The 17,794-nt window shown below is 39.1% G+C and overlaps 1 protein-coding gene across 14 annotated transcripts in view; it reads left to right on the top strand.

Moving 5' to 3' along the window:
• Positions 1-17,794, top strand: part of FARS2 (phenylalanyl-tRNA synthetase 2, mitochondrial) — a 471,129-nt gene that overhangs the window by 66,721 nt on the left and 386,614 nt on the right. For all 14 annotated transcript variants that reach the window (XM_081827732.1, XM_081827730.1, XM_081827731.1 and 11 more), the window contains one exon: positions 7,933-8,567. In XM_081827732.1, coding sequence (XP_081683858.1) covers positions 7,956-8,567 — 612 coding nt within the window. In that variant the 5' untranslated portion in view covers positions 7,933-7,955. Of the gene's footprint in view, positions 1-7,932; positions 8,568-17,794 lie in introns of those variants that run through there.

The raw sequence follows: 17,794 nt of genomic DNA, 5'->3' as shown, positions 1-17,794 counted from the left end.
AAAAAAAAAAAAAAAAAAAAAAAAAAGATCAAAACTTCTCCTGGGCGCCATGCCCTCCAAAGATGCATCTTTGAGCCTTCTGTTGCAAAATGAGAAAAGTAAGGACAACAAAGAAAGTTTTCTTCAATAAAGCTTTCAATTGAAAGGACAAAAAAAAAAAAAAATGATGAACTTTATGTTATGTATATGTTAATGCACAAAAACCAATTTTCTCTGATTAGAAGGAAAATGAGCATCTGGGTAGTATCAAAATAAAGTTGTGAGTATATTGTATTTCTGATTCAGGAGGAAGAGTAGAGGATTTAATTCTGTCACATCTGTCCCAGGCTGGGTTTTCCAGGAAGCAAATTCTGAGCTGAAGATTAGCAGTGCAGGATACTTATTAATTATGTGATGTTATTAATTATGTGATGTTGCTCTTGGCATCAACACCTGTGGGGGACTGGGAAGAAGCAGGATTAGGCAGAGGGGAAGTCGAGTCCCAGTGAAGATCTCAGCCACCTGCATGGGGGCCTGCCAGCCAGCTGTGTCCTGAAACATACCCCCCACCGTAATGGATGCAGGCTGTCCCTGGAAGGATGTGTGATTTTGGGCAGGGCTCTTTCTTTAGGTGAGGCTATCTCTAAAGTTTTTATTTATTTATTTAAGTAATCTCTCCACCCAACATGGGGCTTGGGCTCATGACCCCGAGACCATGAATCCCATGCTCTTCCAAATGAGCCAGCCAGGCGTCCCTAGGTGAGGCTATCTTTAAGAAAGGTTGAAACCTTTGGAGCATCTGACTGGATGAGTCCTCCATTCTTGAGGGTAGATTTCGGTGGTGCAGCACAGTTACTCATGGTCGTATCAACATCAAGCCAGAAGTCTGTTTTCTAAATAATCCACATTTCTGGACTATGTAAATAGAGGACCAGAAGGTAAGAGAAAAAGGGCTCTTGTGGTGTTAGGTAATTCCTACAACTACCAATAACCAAGAGCATAAGAAAGAGCAGGCTCCATTGAGATTTTTCATTTCTGTATCTGATTTGGGTTAAGTATTTGTAATTGTTTATTTTTTCTTACAAAGTTATATATAATAGCTATAAGTAAATATTCTCTGGTGTGACATAATAATTTTTTATGTCCCCTGATCTTTAATTAGTCAAAGTAGCTTAAAATACTGTATATTTGCATAACTTGGGATGACCAAAGAAGGAAGGAAAATATGATGGAGTGAATTAGCCCATACCGTACACTGGGTGCCGTACACTGGGAGAAACTACCCCCTTACCTTCACAGGTACCATCATCAACAAACAATAGCAGTGAGCTCTTTTTATAGGGCTCTGAGGCACTCACTCTAAAGCCAGCAGAGTGATTTTGCCTCCTTCTGACTTTTACGGGGAAATGTATCAAAAGAAAGTCCGCACGAACTTACCCGAATAACCTTTTAAAAAGTGTCTTGGCCCATTGCAGACATCTCAAAATGTCTTTGTAAGTAATAAAGAAAAAAAAGTTCATTGCATTTTTTTAGTAGTGTTGACTATCTCTAGCATATTATTTTTAAGTCATGATAGGGTGAGAGGTACATAGAGTTCTTTATATATTTAATGCATGACATTTTTATATTCATTTTATAGAATGAAAACTTTGTATCACTGGCTAAAGAAACTCTTATTTACACCTTTGTTTTTGTGCCCTTTTTGCCTCCATCTTATTTCTCTTTTTCAGTGGCTTAGAGTAAAGTGGAAAGATCATGGGATTTTAAAGTTAGAGATAAGGATTCGAGGCCCCTCTTTGCTACTTTTATCCATGGGAATTGAGTTATGTCATTTATGAACAGTATTTCTTTTTCTGTGAATTGTGACTAATAATTGTGTGTACCATCAAGGTGTTATTGGAATCGGTAATAAGATGCATGTGAAATTATTTTTATAAAATGTAAAGCACTCTTGTTATTGTGTGTACTTTTCAAAAGCTAATATTGACTTCTTGATAAGGAGCTGTATTATTGCTCATATAGGTGATTCTGACTTTAACATGATTGGCTGACCTAAAGGTAGGCCTAACGTTCAGTTAAGAAGGCTCTGGGGGCCCAAGAAATTGGAGTGAAGTAGGTTAAAATTGAGGGTGTGCCAGGAAGATAGATTATCTGGTACTAAGTAGTATTCAGATCAATATACTTATCTCCACTAGCCCCAGAACCCTTGGTTGGTGACTTTCTTGGATTCGTACAGAATGTATATTAATTTTTACTTATTTTTTTAAATCGATAACCTTTGAGTCTATCTAGAAAAATCTTCTAGTGACTGCTCTCTTCTGTGAGGTTGTTCTGGATGACAGGTCAATTAATATACTTCTTTTTGGCTGACTCCTTACTTTCCAGTAACCAAATCAGTCAATCATCCTTGTTCCTCTAGTGTTTCCCTACACATTCTGAACTTACACTTTCTTTAAATCAGTTTCCTTTCCTTTTCAAATTTCTCATGTTTCTCTGAATTTTTATTTTCTACAGTAACTCTTAAATGGATTCCTCTTAATTTCATGCATAGTGCCCTCCCCTGACCCTACTATCTAATATTCATAACTTTCATCCTAAACTATAGCATTCCTCTTAGAAAAAAAAATCACATTTACTTGGTGAATACACAATATTGTTCTTTATAAATCTAAAGCTTTCTTTGGGAGATTAGGACCATCTATTAAAAGTTCCCTCAGCTTCCCTTCCTTTAGTTTCAGAAGTTTTAAATATTTTTATTTATTCTCTCTTTGGTATCCTCCTTCATTTTTACATCTTCCATTCATTTCACAACCCATTATAATCTGATTTCTGTCCTCACTCAGCCATTGAAATTGCCCTGTTGATGGTCATCTTCTCAAATAGTTCTTTACTTTGCCCCCTGCCTAACCTCTTTGTTATGTTTTATCATGTTTTTTTTTTTTTTAAGATTTTATTTATTTATTTGACAGAGAGAGACACAGCGAGAGAGGGAACACAAGCAGGGGGGAGTGGGAGAGGGAGAAGGAGGCTCCCCGCAGAGCAGGGAGCCCGATGCGGGGCTCGATCCCGGGACCCTGGGATCATGACCTGAGCCGAAGGCAGACGCTTAACGACTGAGCCACCCAGGCGCCCCGTATGTTTTATCATGTTGACCAATTTTTTTCCCCATCCTTTCCTGTTTTTCCTCTTTCACTTCTTCCCTCCTCTTTCATCCAGTATCAGGTGGAGTGCTAGACTCTGGGTATACGAAGATTTACATGAGAGAGAGAGAAGGGAGTGTATGTTCTACTCTCAAGAACCACACAGTCTAACAACAAACAAATAGTAATAGTACAGCATGCTAAGGATTGCACATACAGTGGCATTTAGGTTCAGAAAAGACCTTGATTTCCATCTAGAAACTCTCTGCTCGTAGCTTTGTGATATTGTACCCTTTGGTTCTCTTCTGGCTTACTCTTTATATACCCTTCCCTTAAATAGGGTAACTTCCAAGAATTTGGTCTTTTGCCCATTTTTATTTTTGCTCTTACCTGCCCATGGATTGTCATATACCTTTATAATATTAACTCTTACCTCTATACACATAATTTCCAAGGCCTACATTTCTAGCATTAATCTCTCACTTCATTTTCAAACCCATACCTCAGACTGATTCCTAGAAATTATAACATGACTGTCTTCAGTCATATTTAACTTTAACCTGTCCAAAGCTGTTTCCCTCTCCAACCACAAATGCACATATGAAAATTATTTGAACAAACAAACAAAATTCATCCTGTGTTTCCTGTCTCACTGAATAACTTTACTGTTTTCTCTGTTACCTGGTCTCTAGAAGTCTCTGTGTCATTTTTAACTCTAGATTCAACTCATCTTATCTTTTACATAACAGTCATTGAGTTAAGTATATTATGAACAGGATCTAGTTTAATTCTTTTACTATGAGGTAGGTATTGTTTTCTACATTTTTATGCATGAGAAACTTGAGAATCAGAAAGGTCAAGCTGTGTGTCCAAGAGTAATACACAGCGCCTGAGTGGCTGACTTAGGGTCACACTCACCTGGGTGTCTGCAAAGTGTGGTCTTTTGCCCTTTGTATTGTATTGGCTCCTCTCACAGTTGGTCTCACTGTGTCTTCTGTACCAATATTAGCACATTTAAAATCCACATTTATACTTTTCTTTTAGTGGCTCTATAATCTACGTGTATTTGTGACTAGGAAGATATTCTTAATACTGTGGAAGAACTGAATTTTCAGTGAATTAAGCTAAAACAGGGCTCAGCAAACTTTTTCTGTAAAGAACAAGATACTAAGTGTTTCAGGTCTTCGTGAGCTGTACAGTCTCTGTGGCAGCTCTTTAGCTTTGCCTCCGGTAGAGCAGCTACCACAGACAGTATAGAAATGAACGGGCATTGCTGCATTCCAGCAAAACGTTATTTACAGAAACAGGACATGGGCAGGTTTGGCCTACCAGTTCTTGGTTACATAGTATTTCATTTCTTCATTTGCGCGTTTAAAATGCATTTATGTATAATCTAAATTGCTCAGGTAAGAGAGAAGTTAGGAGTGATTAAAGAGGTGTAATTTGAATTTAACAGTGGGAGCTATTGATTGAGAAGCACTTAAGTCGGTCAGAGTTCTGAACTTTGTCCATGGGGAGGTTTATGAGTTTGCTCAAGAGGCATGATCTCTTTGAGTCTTAGTTTCTTTGTAAATGGTAGTTATGAATAATGCTTACCTCACGACGTTGTTGAAAGTATGAGATGGAAGCCCACTGTGTCAGTAGAGCTATGACTGCCGTTGGCAGTGTCATTTTCCTCCGTCTCCTGTGCTTTCCACATGAACTGTTTCTTTTTTTTTATTAAAGATTTTATTTATTTGAGAGAGAAGGAGAGAGAGAGAGAAAGAGAGCACTAGCAGGGGGAGTGGCAGAGGCAGAGGGAGAAGCAGGCTTCCCGCTGAGCAGGGACCCTGATGTGGGGCTTGATCCCAGGACTCCAGGATCATGACCTGAGCCGAAGGCAGACGCTGACTGAGCCACCCAGGTGCCCGGGACTGTTTCTTATAGAGAAATTTAAGAGACAAAAAGAATGGAATCTCCTTCTCAGATGGAAGTGGGAAAGTTATCATAATCATTATTCTCTCTCTGTAATAGATGACAATAGAAAAAAAAACCCAAATAATTGTTTTGGGTGGGGAGAAATGGTAGTGGGGAATATATGTCAGCGCTGAGCAGATAAAAAGTCTGGAAAGGAAGACAAGAAAAGGAAACTTTTCTCAGTACTCAGTAAGCTGAGGGTGGGGTGAGGAGAACAAAGAAGGGGCATGAGGATGGGGCACATATGTGGGAACAGGACCTAGAAGAGGGTTTGGCCGTGTGAAGGGCTGGGAACCGAGAAGGAAAAGGTAGTCAACAACCCAGGAACAATTGCACCAATAGCCCCGTCCCCAGAAGAATTCTGACCTTTGCATCACAGCATATGCCTTTTGGAGGGAAGAGATGCTTTCTTGTGTCTTGCCAAGGGTGCTGAGCTCGGTAGCTCAGCCGGGTAGCTAACAACCTAACAGTGTGACTTCGCACTAAGGTGTAGAAGGTGGCGCATGCATATTTAAAATTCGTATCTATTGCATTGACAAGCCACTGAACACTAGATGGGAAGACAGATTTCCGCTGAAGTTCAGCCAAAAACACTTTTTGGAACAACTGACAAAATAGTGCCATAAATGAATTAAATCCAGGGAGTTGCTGGGTATCTTCTCTTATGATGGCAGTCTCCTGCGAAAGTGCTGTGCACCGGCTGCTAATAAGCAATCACACACACGCGCGATATCTTGCAGCTAGGTATTTTCAGTTACACTTTTGAATCAGGGGCACTGTGCTGCCTGAGTACGTACTCAGTATGCTTTTGATGTCACCTGGAACAATACAGTTCACTCCTAATGCAGCTTACTATCACGAAGGTAGGTATTTTCTTAATTATTATAGGGCCCTCGAAATAAAATAACCACATGGTTGTATGTTTTAAAGTAGCCCAGTAGATAAAAAATTGCAAAATTTTGGAGATGATTTGGGTGATTTAAGTTCATAATAATTTTTTTTGCCAGCATAGGGATAAAACAGCTGAAGATTTTCATTACTGAGACCCCTGAGTCAGTTTAAAACTTGTTTCTGTGACCATGGGGAATGAACACTGCATTAGTGGTCCAGTGGTTGTCTCACCTCTTCCAGTACTCCTTAGAGTTCAGTCAGCTGTACCTGATTGGTGACATGAACAGCCTGTATCGGGTGACTGCCGAAGGGACTTAACACTATGATGCTCTTCTTAAATTAATTAATGTGGTGCTCTTCTTAAATTAAATTGTAGGCATTTTTAAAAAAGATTGCATTTATTTGAGAGAGAGAGAGAGAGAGCATGAGCGGGGGGCGGGGTGGGCGTGGAGGGAGAGGGAGAAGCAGGCTCCCACCTAAGCAGGGAGCCCTACACTGGGCTGATCCCAGGCTTCCGGGATTCCCGGATTATGACCTGAGCCAAAGGCAGATGCTTAACTGACAGAGCCACCCAGGAGCCCCAAATTCTAGGCAGGTTTTTAAAAAAGATCTGGTCTGTACTCTGTCTTCTGGCTGCTCTGTATCCCTTCCCAAGTAAGTGTAGCCCTGTTCCTGGTTTACTGTAGGTGCATAGTAGAAACTTGTTCTTTTACAAAACAAAAATATAACAGTGGGATGCTGCATTGGTATTTAAAATAACAGGACCAGATGTGAGGATAGAAAAGATTCGCATTTTATAAAAATAACTTCAGCTGTCCATTGGAATAGTCTACCACTTTGTGTAATATTTCCTTAAGTTGTTCATTTTAAAAATTAATTTTTAATTTTTTTATTTTAAGATTTTTATTAGAGAGAGCGAGCACCAGTGGGGGAGGGGCAGGGGAGAGGAAGAAGCAGGCTCCCCACTGAGCATGGAGCCCAATGCAGCTAGATCCCAGGACCCCAGGATCATGACCTGAGTGGAAGGCAGATGCTTAACCTACTGAGCCACCCAGGCACCTGGGTTTTTCATTTTTTTCATTTTTATTTTTATAAATATTACATAAAAATAACCACCACCCAAAATGGTGTATTTTATTTGAAACATCAAAAAAAGTTAATGTAGTAACAGTTTTGTAACATTATGTAATAACATTTTATAATATAGTGGAATGCAGAAGTCACATCTGTCAAAGATAAGCAGAACTTAGTTAAGATGACAGGTAGAGGGGCACCTGGGTGGCTCAGTCATTAAGCGTCTGCCTTCGGCTCAGGTCGTGATCCCAGGGTCCTGGGATCGAGCGCCACATTGGGCTCCCTGCTCCGTGGGAAGCCTGCTTCTCTCTCTCTTTCACTCCCCCTACTTGTATTCTCTCTCTCACTGTCTCTCTCTGTCAAATAAATAAATAAAAATCTTAAAAAAAAAAAAAAAAAGATGACAGGTAGAAACGTGCAGGATGCCTGTTTCAAATATCCTCTCTTCTGCTATATGTAGTCATGTGCTTCCTTTAATTAATGAGACATTGTTAGGGTCAACCAAGCCCTGTCCTTTAGGCAATCCCTCTAAACTTCTTGTTTCTAGAATATAGTCCAAATAAAAGCAAATTGTTGCATTTAAAGTTTTATTCAACCTGAGGGATTCAGGACATGACACGACCTGATAAAGGAAGTTTTCTTCAAACTCACGGAAGGACAGCTAGAGAGTAGGGATCTAAAAGTGATGTTCAAAGTTCTTTTGATTTAGAGCAGTACCTAGTAAGCCTCTGTCAGCAGATTTCCTTAGTGGGATCTTCTGTCTGTTTGGAGGAGGCAGTGAGGGAATCAGATGTCAGTAGGACAATCGGAGGCTGGTTGGAGACACAGGGGACGTGTTTACTTTTTTACAGAGTGAAGCTTGACTTGTGCTTTACATGTGTGCTCTTTGCAGAATCTGTGAAAGGAGTTTCTACAATGGTTTGCTCAGCTCTCAGGAGAGTTGCCCACATGCATGTTTTCCTGGTGAGGAAGGCCAGTAGTGTCTCCAAAGGCCATCATCGGCAGGCCTTGGGCTCAAGACCTGCTGCTTCAGAGTTTGGTGCCCGAGGAGCTCCAGGTGGTGTGGTGGAGTTGCTGGGCAAATCCTACCCTCAGGACGACTACAGCAACCTCTCCCAGAAAGTCCTCTCCAGGCTTGGCAGGAATCTGCACAATCAGCAGCATCACCCTCTCTGGCTGATCAAGGAGAGGGTGAAGGAGCACTTCTACAAGCAGTATGTGGGCCGCTTTAGGACTCCACTGTTCTCGGTCTACGAGGACCTTTCTCCAGTGGTCACCACCTGGCAGAACTTTGACAGCCTGCTCATCCCAGCTGACCACCCCAGCCGGAAGAAGGGAGACAACTATTACCTGAATGGGACTCACATGCTGCGAGCACACACGTCCGCACACCAGTGGGACCTGCTGCACGCTGGGCTGGATGCCTTCCTGGTGGTGGGTGATGTCTATCGGCGCGACCAGATCGACTCCCAGCACTACCCAGTGTTCCACCAGTTGGAGGGCGTCCGACTCTTCTCTAAACACGAGGTGAGTGCTGAGACCATTCTTATCATTGATACATAGCGTGGACATTCTTGTTGAGGTCACTAAAGTTTATCTCAATGAAAGCAGTTGTCCTTGATCTCCTTTTGCGTTTGTAAATTATACATCAGTACAGGCCGAGCCTCAATATTTTTTGATTGACTTGTTGTGTTCGTACCTACAGAAATGAGTTGGCCTTTGTTTTCCCTCGTCTCTGACCTTAGTCTTTCAATACTGACCTGCCTTTCTCTAGGTTTCTTCATATGAATGAATAGTCAGTGGCTCAAATTTATCCTCAGTCCATGATGTAACTTAAGATACAATGCTGAAACCTATGGTCAGGTTATCCCAGTTCTCAGTTAGTAAAAGTGAATTAGGTTTTCGTGCTTTTAGAGGTTAATGAATTTCTTCTGTAGTAGAGGGGACTGGCAATTTATTGACTTAGATTGGAAACTGTGTTCTGGTCCCAAGCTCTTCCCTTACCATCTCCTCCTTTACATTGGTAGGTGTTTTACATTTTTTTCTTTGTGAGATGCCTTAGTTGTTGCTCTTCCTGAAGTGTATGTTTGGAGCTTAGAGGTTTTTGATCAGGGAATCTGATATTCTGGTTATTCTCAAAAGCCACCTTTCGTGTTTGTTAGCTGATATCATAATATACTGATTTACTATTTTTTTCTCTTTGGCAAATTATGAAAATCCCTAAAAGCTTGAGTCTATTTCCTAAAAACCTGCAATACCACTTGTCTTTCATTCATATATTTTTAAGTCTCTGTTTTTATGTAAGAAACAAATGGAATAAAATGAGGCACAGGAAATATTTCACTTTACCCCTTTCACACTTCTTCCACACATGTTCATCAAAACAGGAGGAACAGTTCCCTCCTGTGAACAGAAGCTACATGGGTTGTTGGACATGGAAAGGAATAGTATATGATCCCTAGGCCAAGAAGGAACCATTGTTTTGTTGTATTAAGTGAGCCACGTCGTATGAGACAACTGTTTGCCTCAGGATGTGCTGTTTTTCTGTGAGTCTGCGATCCTACAGCAGTAGGTGAGCTTTACATGCTAAGGCCATCCACGCTTGATCGCATAGCTGCTTAAATGAGCATTCTTACTCCTTGGAATAGCTGGCTCTTTTCTAAATTAGGATTAACACTATTAATAAGGGTATGGGTTTATGAGGAAATGAAAAGGAAACGAACATAGACAGGTCAAAGTCTAGGAAATATGACCAAGCGATAGAATGTCACCTACAATTAATGAGCTGGAGGAGATGTATACTAGTGAGATGGTGGCCAGGTCACGGTAGCCGGCAGGTGCTCGGCCTGGCTTACCTCATTAAAAAAATGAGAAAGGAAAGTGCTCACTGATTTGTAAGCCTCAATGCCATGAAAGTGGCAGAGAAAGCTTTGAGACTTAACACTGGAATTTTAATGGAGGAAAAATCCAGGCTACCTTAGAAGGTGGAAAATAGGAAGAGGGATAGGAAAGTAATCTTTATCTTGTTTCATATTTGTTTGGGGTCCAGTCCAGTTTAGTCGTTAGCAGACATGGCTAATCTAGACTGATAATGTTACTGTATATTTTGCCTTATCATTAAAAAAATTATACACACACACACACACACAAACATAACTAATAATATAGTTTGATGAGGAATTCCATGTCCATTGTTTCATTTATTCCTCTTACTAAAACCCTTGTGAGATCAGTTGTTTCCACCTCAACCATGAGGAATCTGAAGTCCCCGGAGGTTGCCCAAGGTTATCCACCCAGTTGGTGGCAGGGCTGAAACTTGAACTCAGGTCTTCTGAGTCCATTGCCCATTCTGCTGTATTCTGTTGCTTTCTAGGTAGCTGCTTTGTAAGTGGGACCTGCTTATGACCCAGGTGGAGCGTTAGTTTTAAGAATGGTGTTGGGGAGAGAGAGGTTTTTTGTTATTGTTGTTGTTGATTTTGTTTATTTCTTTTTAAAGCCTGGTCTCAACTAAAGTGTTGGTACTAAGTCTGACCTAATCTTAACCATCAAAAAAATGTTTTTTCCTTCTTTCATTTTATTCCCCTAGAACATGATTTTTCGGTAATTTTGATCATGTTACCTATGTAATTTAAAAATTATATTATCTTTTAAAGTTCGGTTATTTAGTAATCTTTGTAATTATTGTTTCAATCACTATAAGGTGTATTTCAACAAGAAGAAAAGTAAATACAGAGGTCTGGGTAAAAGAAACAGGGATAAGCCTAGAAATGACTGAATTATGACAATATATATTTTAACTATTAATTGTGAAGAAACCCTGTTTGTATTTCGAAAAAAGGTTAAATCTATCAGTACTCACAAATCTAAATGGGTTAAACTTACCAATTAAAGACATACATTACCAGAGTGGACATTTTTTAGTGAGAGAGACCTGAAACAAAACCATACCAGAGGTTGAAAATAAAGGGCAGGAAAAAGATATATCAAGCAAATACTTGCCAGAAGAAAGCTGGTACAGCAATATTAGTATTAGACAAAATAGAACTTGTGGCAAAAATTGATAAATACGAATAAAGAGAGATAATATATCAACTACAATGCTTTATGAATCAGGAATTTTAATGTGCCCAACATCATAGCCATAATACATAAACCAAAACTGAAGAAATAAAAGTTTAATTTGACAAATTCATAATCATAGTAGAAGATTTTAAGTGACCTCAGTCAAAAACCAATGGATTAAGAAGACAAAGTGAGTAAAGATATAGATAACCTGAAAACACGATTAACAGGCTTGAGTTATGGTTATTTTTAAAATTCTGTAACTAAAATAAAATAAAATTCTGTAACTATACAAATCCACACAGAAATTCTATACTCACAGTCGGAGGTATGTAGTCACATGGGATACTTAAAATAAGTTGTCCATGTACTAGTTGACAGCTGAAGTCTAAATAGGTGTCAAAGAATCAAAAACATAAATAGAACTGTGCTTGACTACAATGTGGTTTATGTAGAAAGCAGGAAGAAAGGATAATAAAAACTTTTCATGTCCTCAGACATTTAAAAATTCACAGTTATAGATTCATGGAATAAAGAGAAATATTACAGGGGCACCTGGGTGGCTCAGTTGTTAAGCGTCTGCCTTCGGCTCAGGTCATGATCCCAGGGTCCTGGGATCAAGCCCCGCATGCGTCAGGCTCCCTGCTCGGCAGGAAGCCTGCTTCTCCCTCTCCCATTCCCCCTACTTGTGTTCCCTCTCTCGCTGTGTCTTTCTCTGCCAAATAACTAAATAAAAATCTTTTAAAAAAAAAGAAAAGAGAAATTTTATAGTATATTGCAAATTACTTATTAACCAGTAAGGAAAATACTCTCTTCAAACTGCTCAGATGGGCGGGAAAATAGTCACTTTATTTTGTAGAAACTTGGTAGACCCCACTTAAATTGTGTGATCACAGTTAACATTAATAAAGCAAAATGTGTGGGATGGAGCTGAAGAGGTACTTGTAGTACATTTAGTTTAAATATATTTAGGAAAATTTTAAAACCCTGAAAAATCAGTGAATTAAGTGTCATTTTAAGATGCTAAAGCAAACAACATTGTTCTAAAAATGTAGAAGGGAGGTGGGTTGTATAGTTTGTAATAGTCCCAAATCTTACAAAACAGATAGCAACTGGAATAGCAAAGCCCATCTCCGACATGGCTGGGTGACGAGGTCTCCCTAAGATCTTCACAAATGGTGGGAACTTACAACTGCCAGCTGCAAGCTCTGCACTGTGTCCGAAACCGAGGCTGTAGAGGGAACCAATGAGGGCTGAGGGGAGGAGAGCTTCTGAGTCTCTCAGAGAACAAACTTCGGACAACCCAATTTACTCGCGGGCCTTCGACATTTAGTGCTAGTAATAACATTGCTCATCAGTGACCACCAACATCACAAAGAGAGGGTCCAGGGCCAGACTTTCAGGTCTCCTGACGAAGAATACAGTGGCAGCTCTAAAGTCTTGCCAAAAAATTTGGACCTGACTCTGATCAGATCTCTAGATCCAGCTCCAAATTGACAGGTAGTACAGAGGACAGAGAAACATGCTAAACTATGCCATGGAGAATTAATAAGCAAAATCCAACCTGTGGGAAATGCAACAGCAATGCTAAGGGGCGCCTGGGTGGCTCAGTCATTGAGCGTCTGCCTTCGGCTCAGGTCATGATCCCAGGGTCCTGGGATCGAGCCCCGTGTTGGGCTCCCTGCTCCACGGGAAGCCTGCTTCTCCCTCTCCCACTCCCACTCCCCCTGCTTGTGTTCCCTCTCTTGCTGTCTCTCCCTCTCTGTCAAATAAATAAATAAAATCTTTAAAAAAAAAAAAAGATGTGATGTGCATAATGAAATAAACAGAAAAATCAAAAGGAAGACCTTAGAAATGTTTAAGCAGCAGTGTTTAGAAATGTGTAAGCCATCATATTCAAGCACATTATCAGTGGAATTCCTTTGTGGAATAGCATATAAACTGGTTCCAGTGTTCTTCCATGCTCCTGGTGAGTTGCATGTGCTCAGTCTGTGTGGTAGTCACGCACAGTAAGACCATGTCTCAGTCTGAGACTGATGGGAAATCTTAAACTGTCCCTTCAATATTGGCAGCTTGAGAAGCACTGCTGTATAGGACAAATGATTCAATTTCATCAAGTAAACTGCAAGAAAAATAAAAGGGAAATACACCTATAGATTAAAAGAAAGATCAAGGAATCATAAAAAATCATTTGAGGCCATTAGGAATTTGAATGCTAACTGAATGTCTGAATTTAAGGAGTTTTTTATTTTTATTTTTTAAGGTATGATAGTGGTATTATATTTAGAAAGTCATTTTCCTTTAGATTTACATATTGAAATACCTGTGAGTGAAATGATCAGATGTCTGGTTTTCTTCAGAATAATATGGGGATAGGCATGTGGGGATGAATGGAAGAGGATTGGTCATGAATTGTTAATTATTGAAGCTGGGTTTTGGATACATGAGGGATCATTATCCTTTCTACTTTCGCGTGTGTTTGAAATTTTTCTGATATAAAGTTAAAGGAAAAGACTGAAGGAAGAACACTGGGGTTGGTCAGTCAATCAGAAAAACATTTGTTGAACACAAACTGGAGTTCAGGTCTGTAAGAAGGTATCAGACAATCATGAGATGCTCTCTGGTTTCATGTGGAAGACAACTGTTAAGATTAAAAAACAAACAGGAGACAGAAGATATTAATCATAGAAGATTACATTGCATACAATGAAGACTGAAACCAATTAAATCTAGGATTAATAGCCCCTCTTCCATCATTCTGAGATGATTTTACACATTTTTACCAAGTGAAAGACTTGTATGGTCTGTTTCAGAAAATAGAGAGACTTATCAAGCTCATTTTATGAGGTTAGACATGTTAATATACAAACTAGATGAAAAAGAAAATTATAGAAGTTTCATCTTTATGAACATAGATGATTCTTTTTTAATGAACAGATACAGAATTATTAAATGAAATATTTGCAAATTTAACTCACTGGTGTATTGTGTCCTGCCACGTTATTATTATACATTTATTCCATTATATTATATTAACTGATGTAAGGAGAAGAAGCATGTGATCACCTCAATAGATGTAGAAAAATAATTTGATGGAATTTAATGTTTTATGACATAAAAAAATTTTGATGACATTAATGACTCATGATAAAAACTTTTAGCAGACTAGGAATAGAAGGGAACTTTTTTTTTTTAAAGATTTTATTTATTTATTTGAGAGAGAGAGAGTGAGAGAGAGAGCACAAGCCAGGGGTAGAGGCACAGGGAGAGGGAGAAGCAGACTCCCTGCTGAGCAGGGAGCCCAATGCGAGACTCGATCCCAGGACCCTGGGATCATGACCTGAGCCAAAGGCAGATGCTTAACCAACAGAGCCACCCAGGCTCCCCTAGAAGGGAACTTTCTTAAATGATATTTGTCAAGCAGTCATAGCAAATATCATAATTGGTGAGTCATTGTAAACATTTCTATCACAATTAGCAACAATTCAGGATTACTTGCCATCACTGCTTCTATTCATCATTGTGTGGGATGTTCTACTTTATGTAGTAAGCCGGAAAGAGAAATGGAAGGTATAAGCACTGGAAAACATGAGATTAAAGTTGCTTAATTTTAGATGATATGATTGTTTACCTAGAAAAGTGAATAGAATATTCAGGTCAATTATTAGAACTAATAAGACAGTTGAGTAAAGTTGATGGGTACAATGTAAAAATATATATATATATGTTTCTAATCCAGAAGTAATAACCTGTTAGAAAATATAATGGAATAAAGATTTCATTCATAGTATCAACTAAAACTTTGAAGTGCCCAGGTATAGTTGTTCCTGAAGATGCTCAAGATATTTATGGATAAAGTTATCAGATATTATTAAAAGACATAAAAGAAGAGAAAAGGGAGAAATATACCATAATCATAGATTCATAGCTAGGAAAACAATATCATGAAGATGGCAGTTCCCCAAATTCAATGTATAAATTCAGTGTAAATCTAATCAAAATATCCACTGGGTATTTTGGAGAAGTTGAAGGACTGATCTTCAAATTCATAGGAAGAACAAGTTTGTGCACAGCCAGAACAATTTTTTACAAGCACCCATATAAGGGTGCCTTACCAGACATCAAGACTTAAAGGCTCTGTTATTAAGATGGCTTATTATTGGCACAAGTTTAGTCAAATAAAGAACTTTGAAGTAGCTCTCCTCATATTTGTAAGTGTATTATCTTATTATACAGTGGAAATGATGTTACATAAATGAGGAGGTGATGGATTCTACATGAATTGCTCTCAGACAATTATCTGTATAGGAAAAAAGAATCTTTTCCTATCCACATTTGTGATCTTTATCACACCAAATGCAAAATTCAGTTCTGGATGGATTCACAATCCATTTGTGAAGAGGTCTTTAAAACTTGAAGAAAATATGAGAAATTGTCATTATCACCTTGGAGATAGAATATAATATCTTAAACTCAGACTCCCTAAAAAGAAAAATCCTGAATGGAAAAAATTGTTAAAGAGTGAATACATTAAAATAAAATTTCTGCCTAATCAAAGCCTTTCATAAATGAGATTAAAAGACAAGCAACAGGCAGCGTGGAAATATTTGTGTGTATACAGCTAAAAGATTAATGTTGATCAAATTAAAAGGTTTTAGTTTGAAAAAAAAGAATCCAATAGGGAAGGTCTGACAATACCAAGTGTTGGTCAATACATGGAGCCATGGGAGTGCTCTGGGGGAGTATGAAAACACAGGCCTGAAATCTCACTCCCACGTGTGTATTTAGATATGTTCTTAAGTGCTCCTTTTAGCAGATAGATGAGAATGTTCACAGCACTCTTAGTATTAGCCCAAACCTGAAACAACCCATATTTCTTTTTTTTTTAAGATTTTATTTATTTGAGAGAGAGAGAATGAGAGAGAGAGAGCACATGAGAGGGGGGAGGGTCAGAGGGAGAAGCAGGCTCCCTGCCGAGCAGGGAGCCCGATGCGGGACTCGATCCCGGGACTCCGGGATCATGACCTGAGCCGAAGGCAGTCACTCAACCGACTGAGCCACCCAGGCGCCCCAACAACCCATATTTCTACCTAGAGTAGGACAGGTAAGTAAGTTGTGGCATATTTATCCGATGGTATGTGAGTAATATCTGTGAAAATGAGTAAATCACAACTATATGCATTGACATGAATGAATATGCAAAGTAATACTAGGCAAAGAAAGAAAGTTACAGAAGCTTACATTGTATGATTACATTTAGGTAAAGTTTTAAAAATGGGCAAAATTAATCAGTATGTTACTTAGGGGTTCATGCATGTGTGGAAAAATTAAGGGATGCAAAGGAATAATGAAAAAATTTAGTTGTTACCTCTGTTAGGCATGGCAAAGGGATTGTGATCCGGTAGGGGCATGAAGGGGGCTGCAAAGTTTTTGGTACTGTTTTCTTTTCTGAAAATGGATGTGGGTGGTGAGCACACATGTATGTGCTTTTATTATTCTTTAAAAGCAATATACTATACACTCTATATGAATGTTTTATTGTCTAATTTTAAAAAAATTAGTAACTCATCATCAGCATTAACAGCCTATCAATAGATGTGATTGGCCAACAAGCATTGATCGGTCTTATCAGTAAATAGCAAACGCTAAGTTAAAATATATAAGAACCAGATATTGTTCCAAATCCATTAGATTAGTAAAAATTAATAACCTTGACAATAGCAAGAATCTAGAGGAACCATAAATCTTACATCCTTTTTTGGGGAGTGTATATAGTTGCCACCACTTTGTAGAGTTATTTGGTATTTTTTTTTTTAATTGTATACTCTGTAATCTGGTGTTTTTTTCTTTAAATGTAAAGAATAAAGGACAATTGGCTCTATTTGTACATTGAGTACTTTATTGCAGCTAACATAGAGCATCTATGTCAACATGGATGAGGTTTTAATACAATATTCAGGGAATCAAATAAGTTATGAGTGATACCAAACTATGATACCCATTTTTTTTTTTTTAGTAGGAGAGAGAGAGTGTGTGTGCACGTGTGCACGACTTTGGTGGGAGAAAGGGCAGAGGGAGAGGAAGAGAGAAAATCTCAAGCAGACTCCCTGCTCCTGCAGAGCCTGACTCAGGGATCGATCTCAGTATCCTGAGATTGTAACCTGAGCTGAAATCAAGAGTCAGACACTTAACCAACTGAGCACCCAGGCACCCCTAGACTATAATATCTTTTTAATTAATTAATTAATTAAATTATTTGAGAGAGAGCGTGAGAGAGAGATCATGAGCAGGGTATGGGGTAGAGGGAGAAGCAGACGCCCTGCTGAGCAGGCAGCCTGATGTGGGGCTCCATCCCAGGACCCTGGGATCATGATCTGAGCTGAAGGTAGATGCTTAACCGATTGAGCCACCCAGGTGCCCATGATTTCTCTCTCTTTTTTAAAAGATTTTATTTGTTTATTTTTGAGAGAGAGAGAGCGAGCAAGTGAGCCCACATGAGCTGGGGCAGAGGGAGAGGGAGAAGCAGACTCCCCACTGAGCAGGGAACCTGATGCAGGACTCGATCCCAGGACCCCGGGATCATGATCCGAGCTGAAGGCAGACACTCAACCGACTCAGCCACCCAGGTGCCCTTTATTTTTATTTTTAATTAATTAATTAATTTTTGAGATCTAGAAAGCACTTTAATATTC

The sequence above is a fragment of the Leptonychotes weddellii genome, chromosome 8 (assembly GCF_054177405.1).
Source record: "Leptonychotes weddellii isolate Sample4059 chromosome 8, ASM5417740v2, whole genome shotgun sequence".
In the NCBI taxonomy this organism is placed as follows: domain Eukaryota; kingdom Metazoa; phylum Chordata; class Mammalia; order Carnivora; family Phocidae; genus Leptonychotes; species Leptonychotes weddellii.
This window is presented reverse-complemented; position numbering and strand designations above follow the sequence as displayed.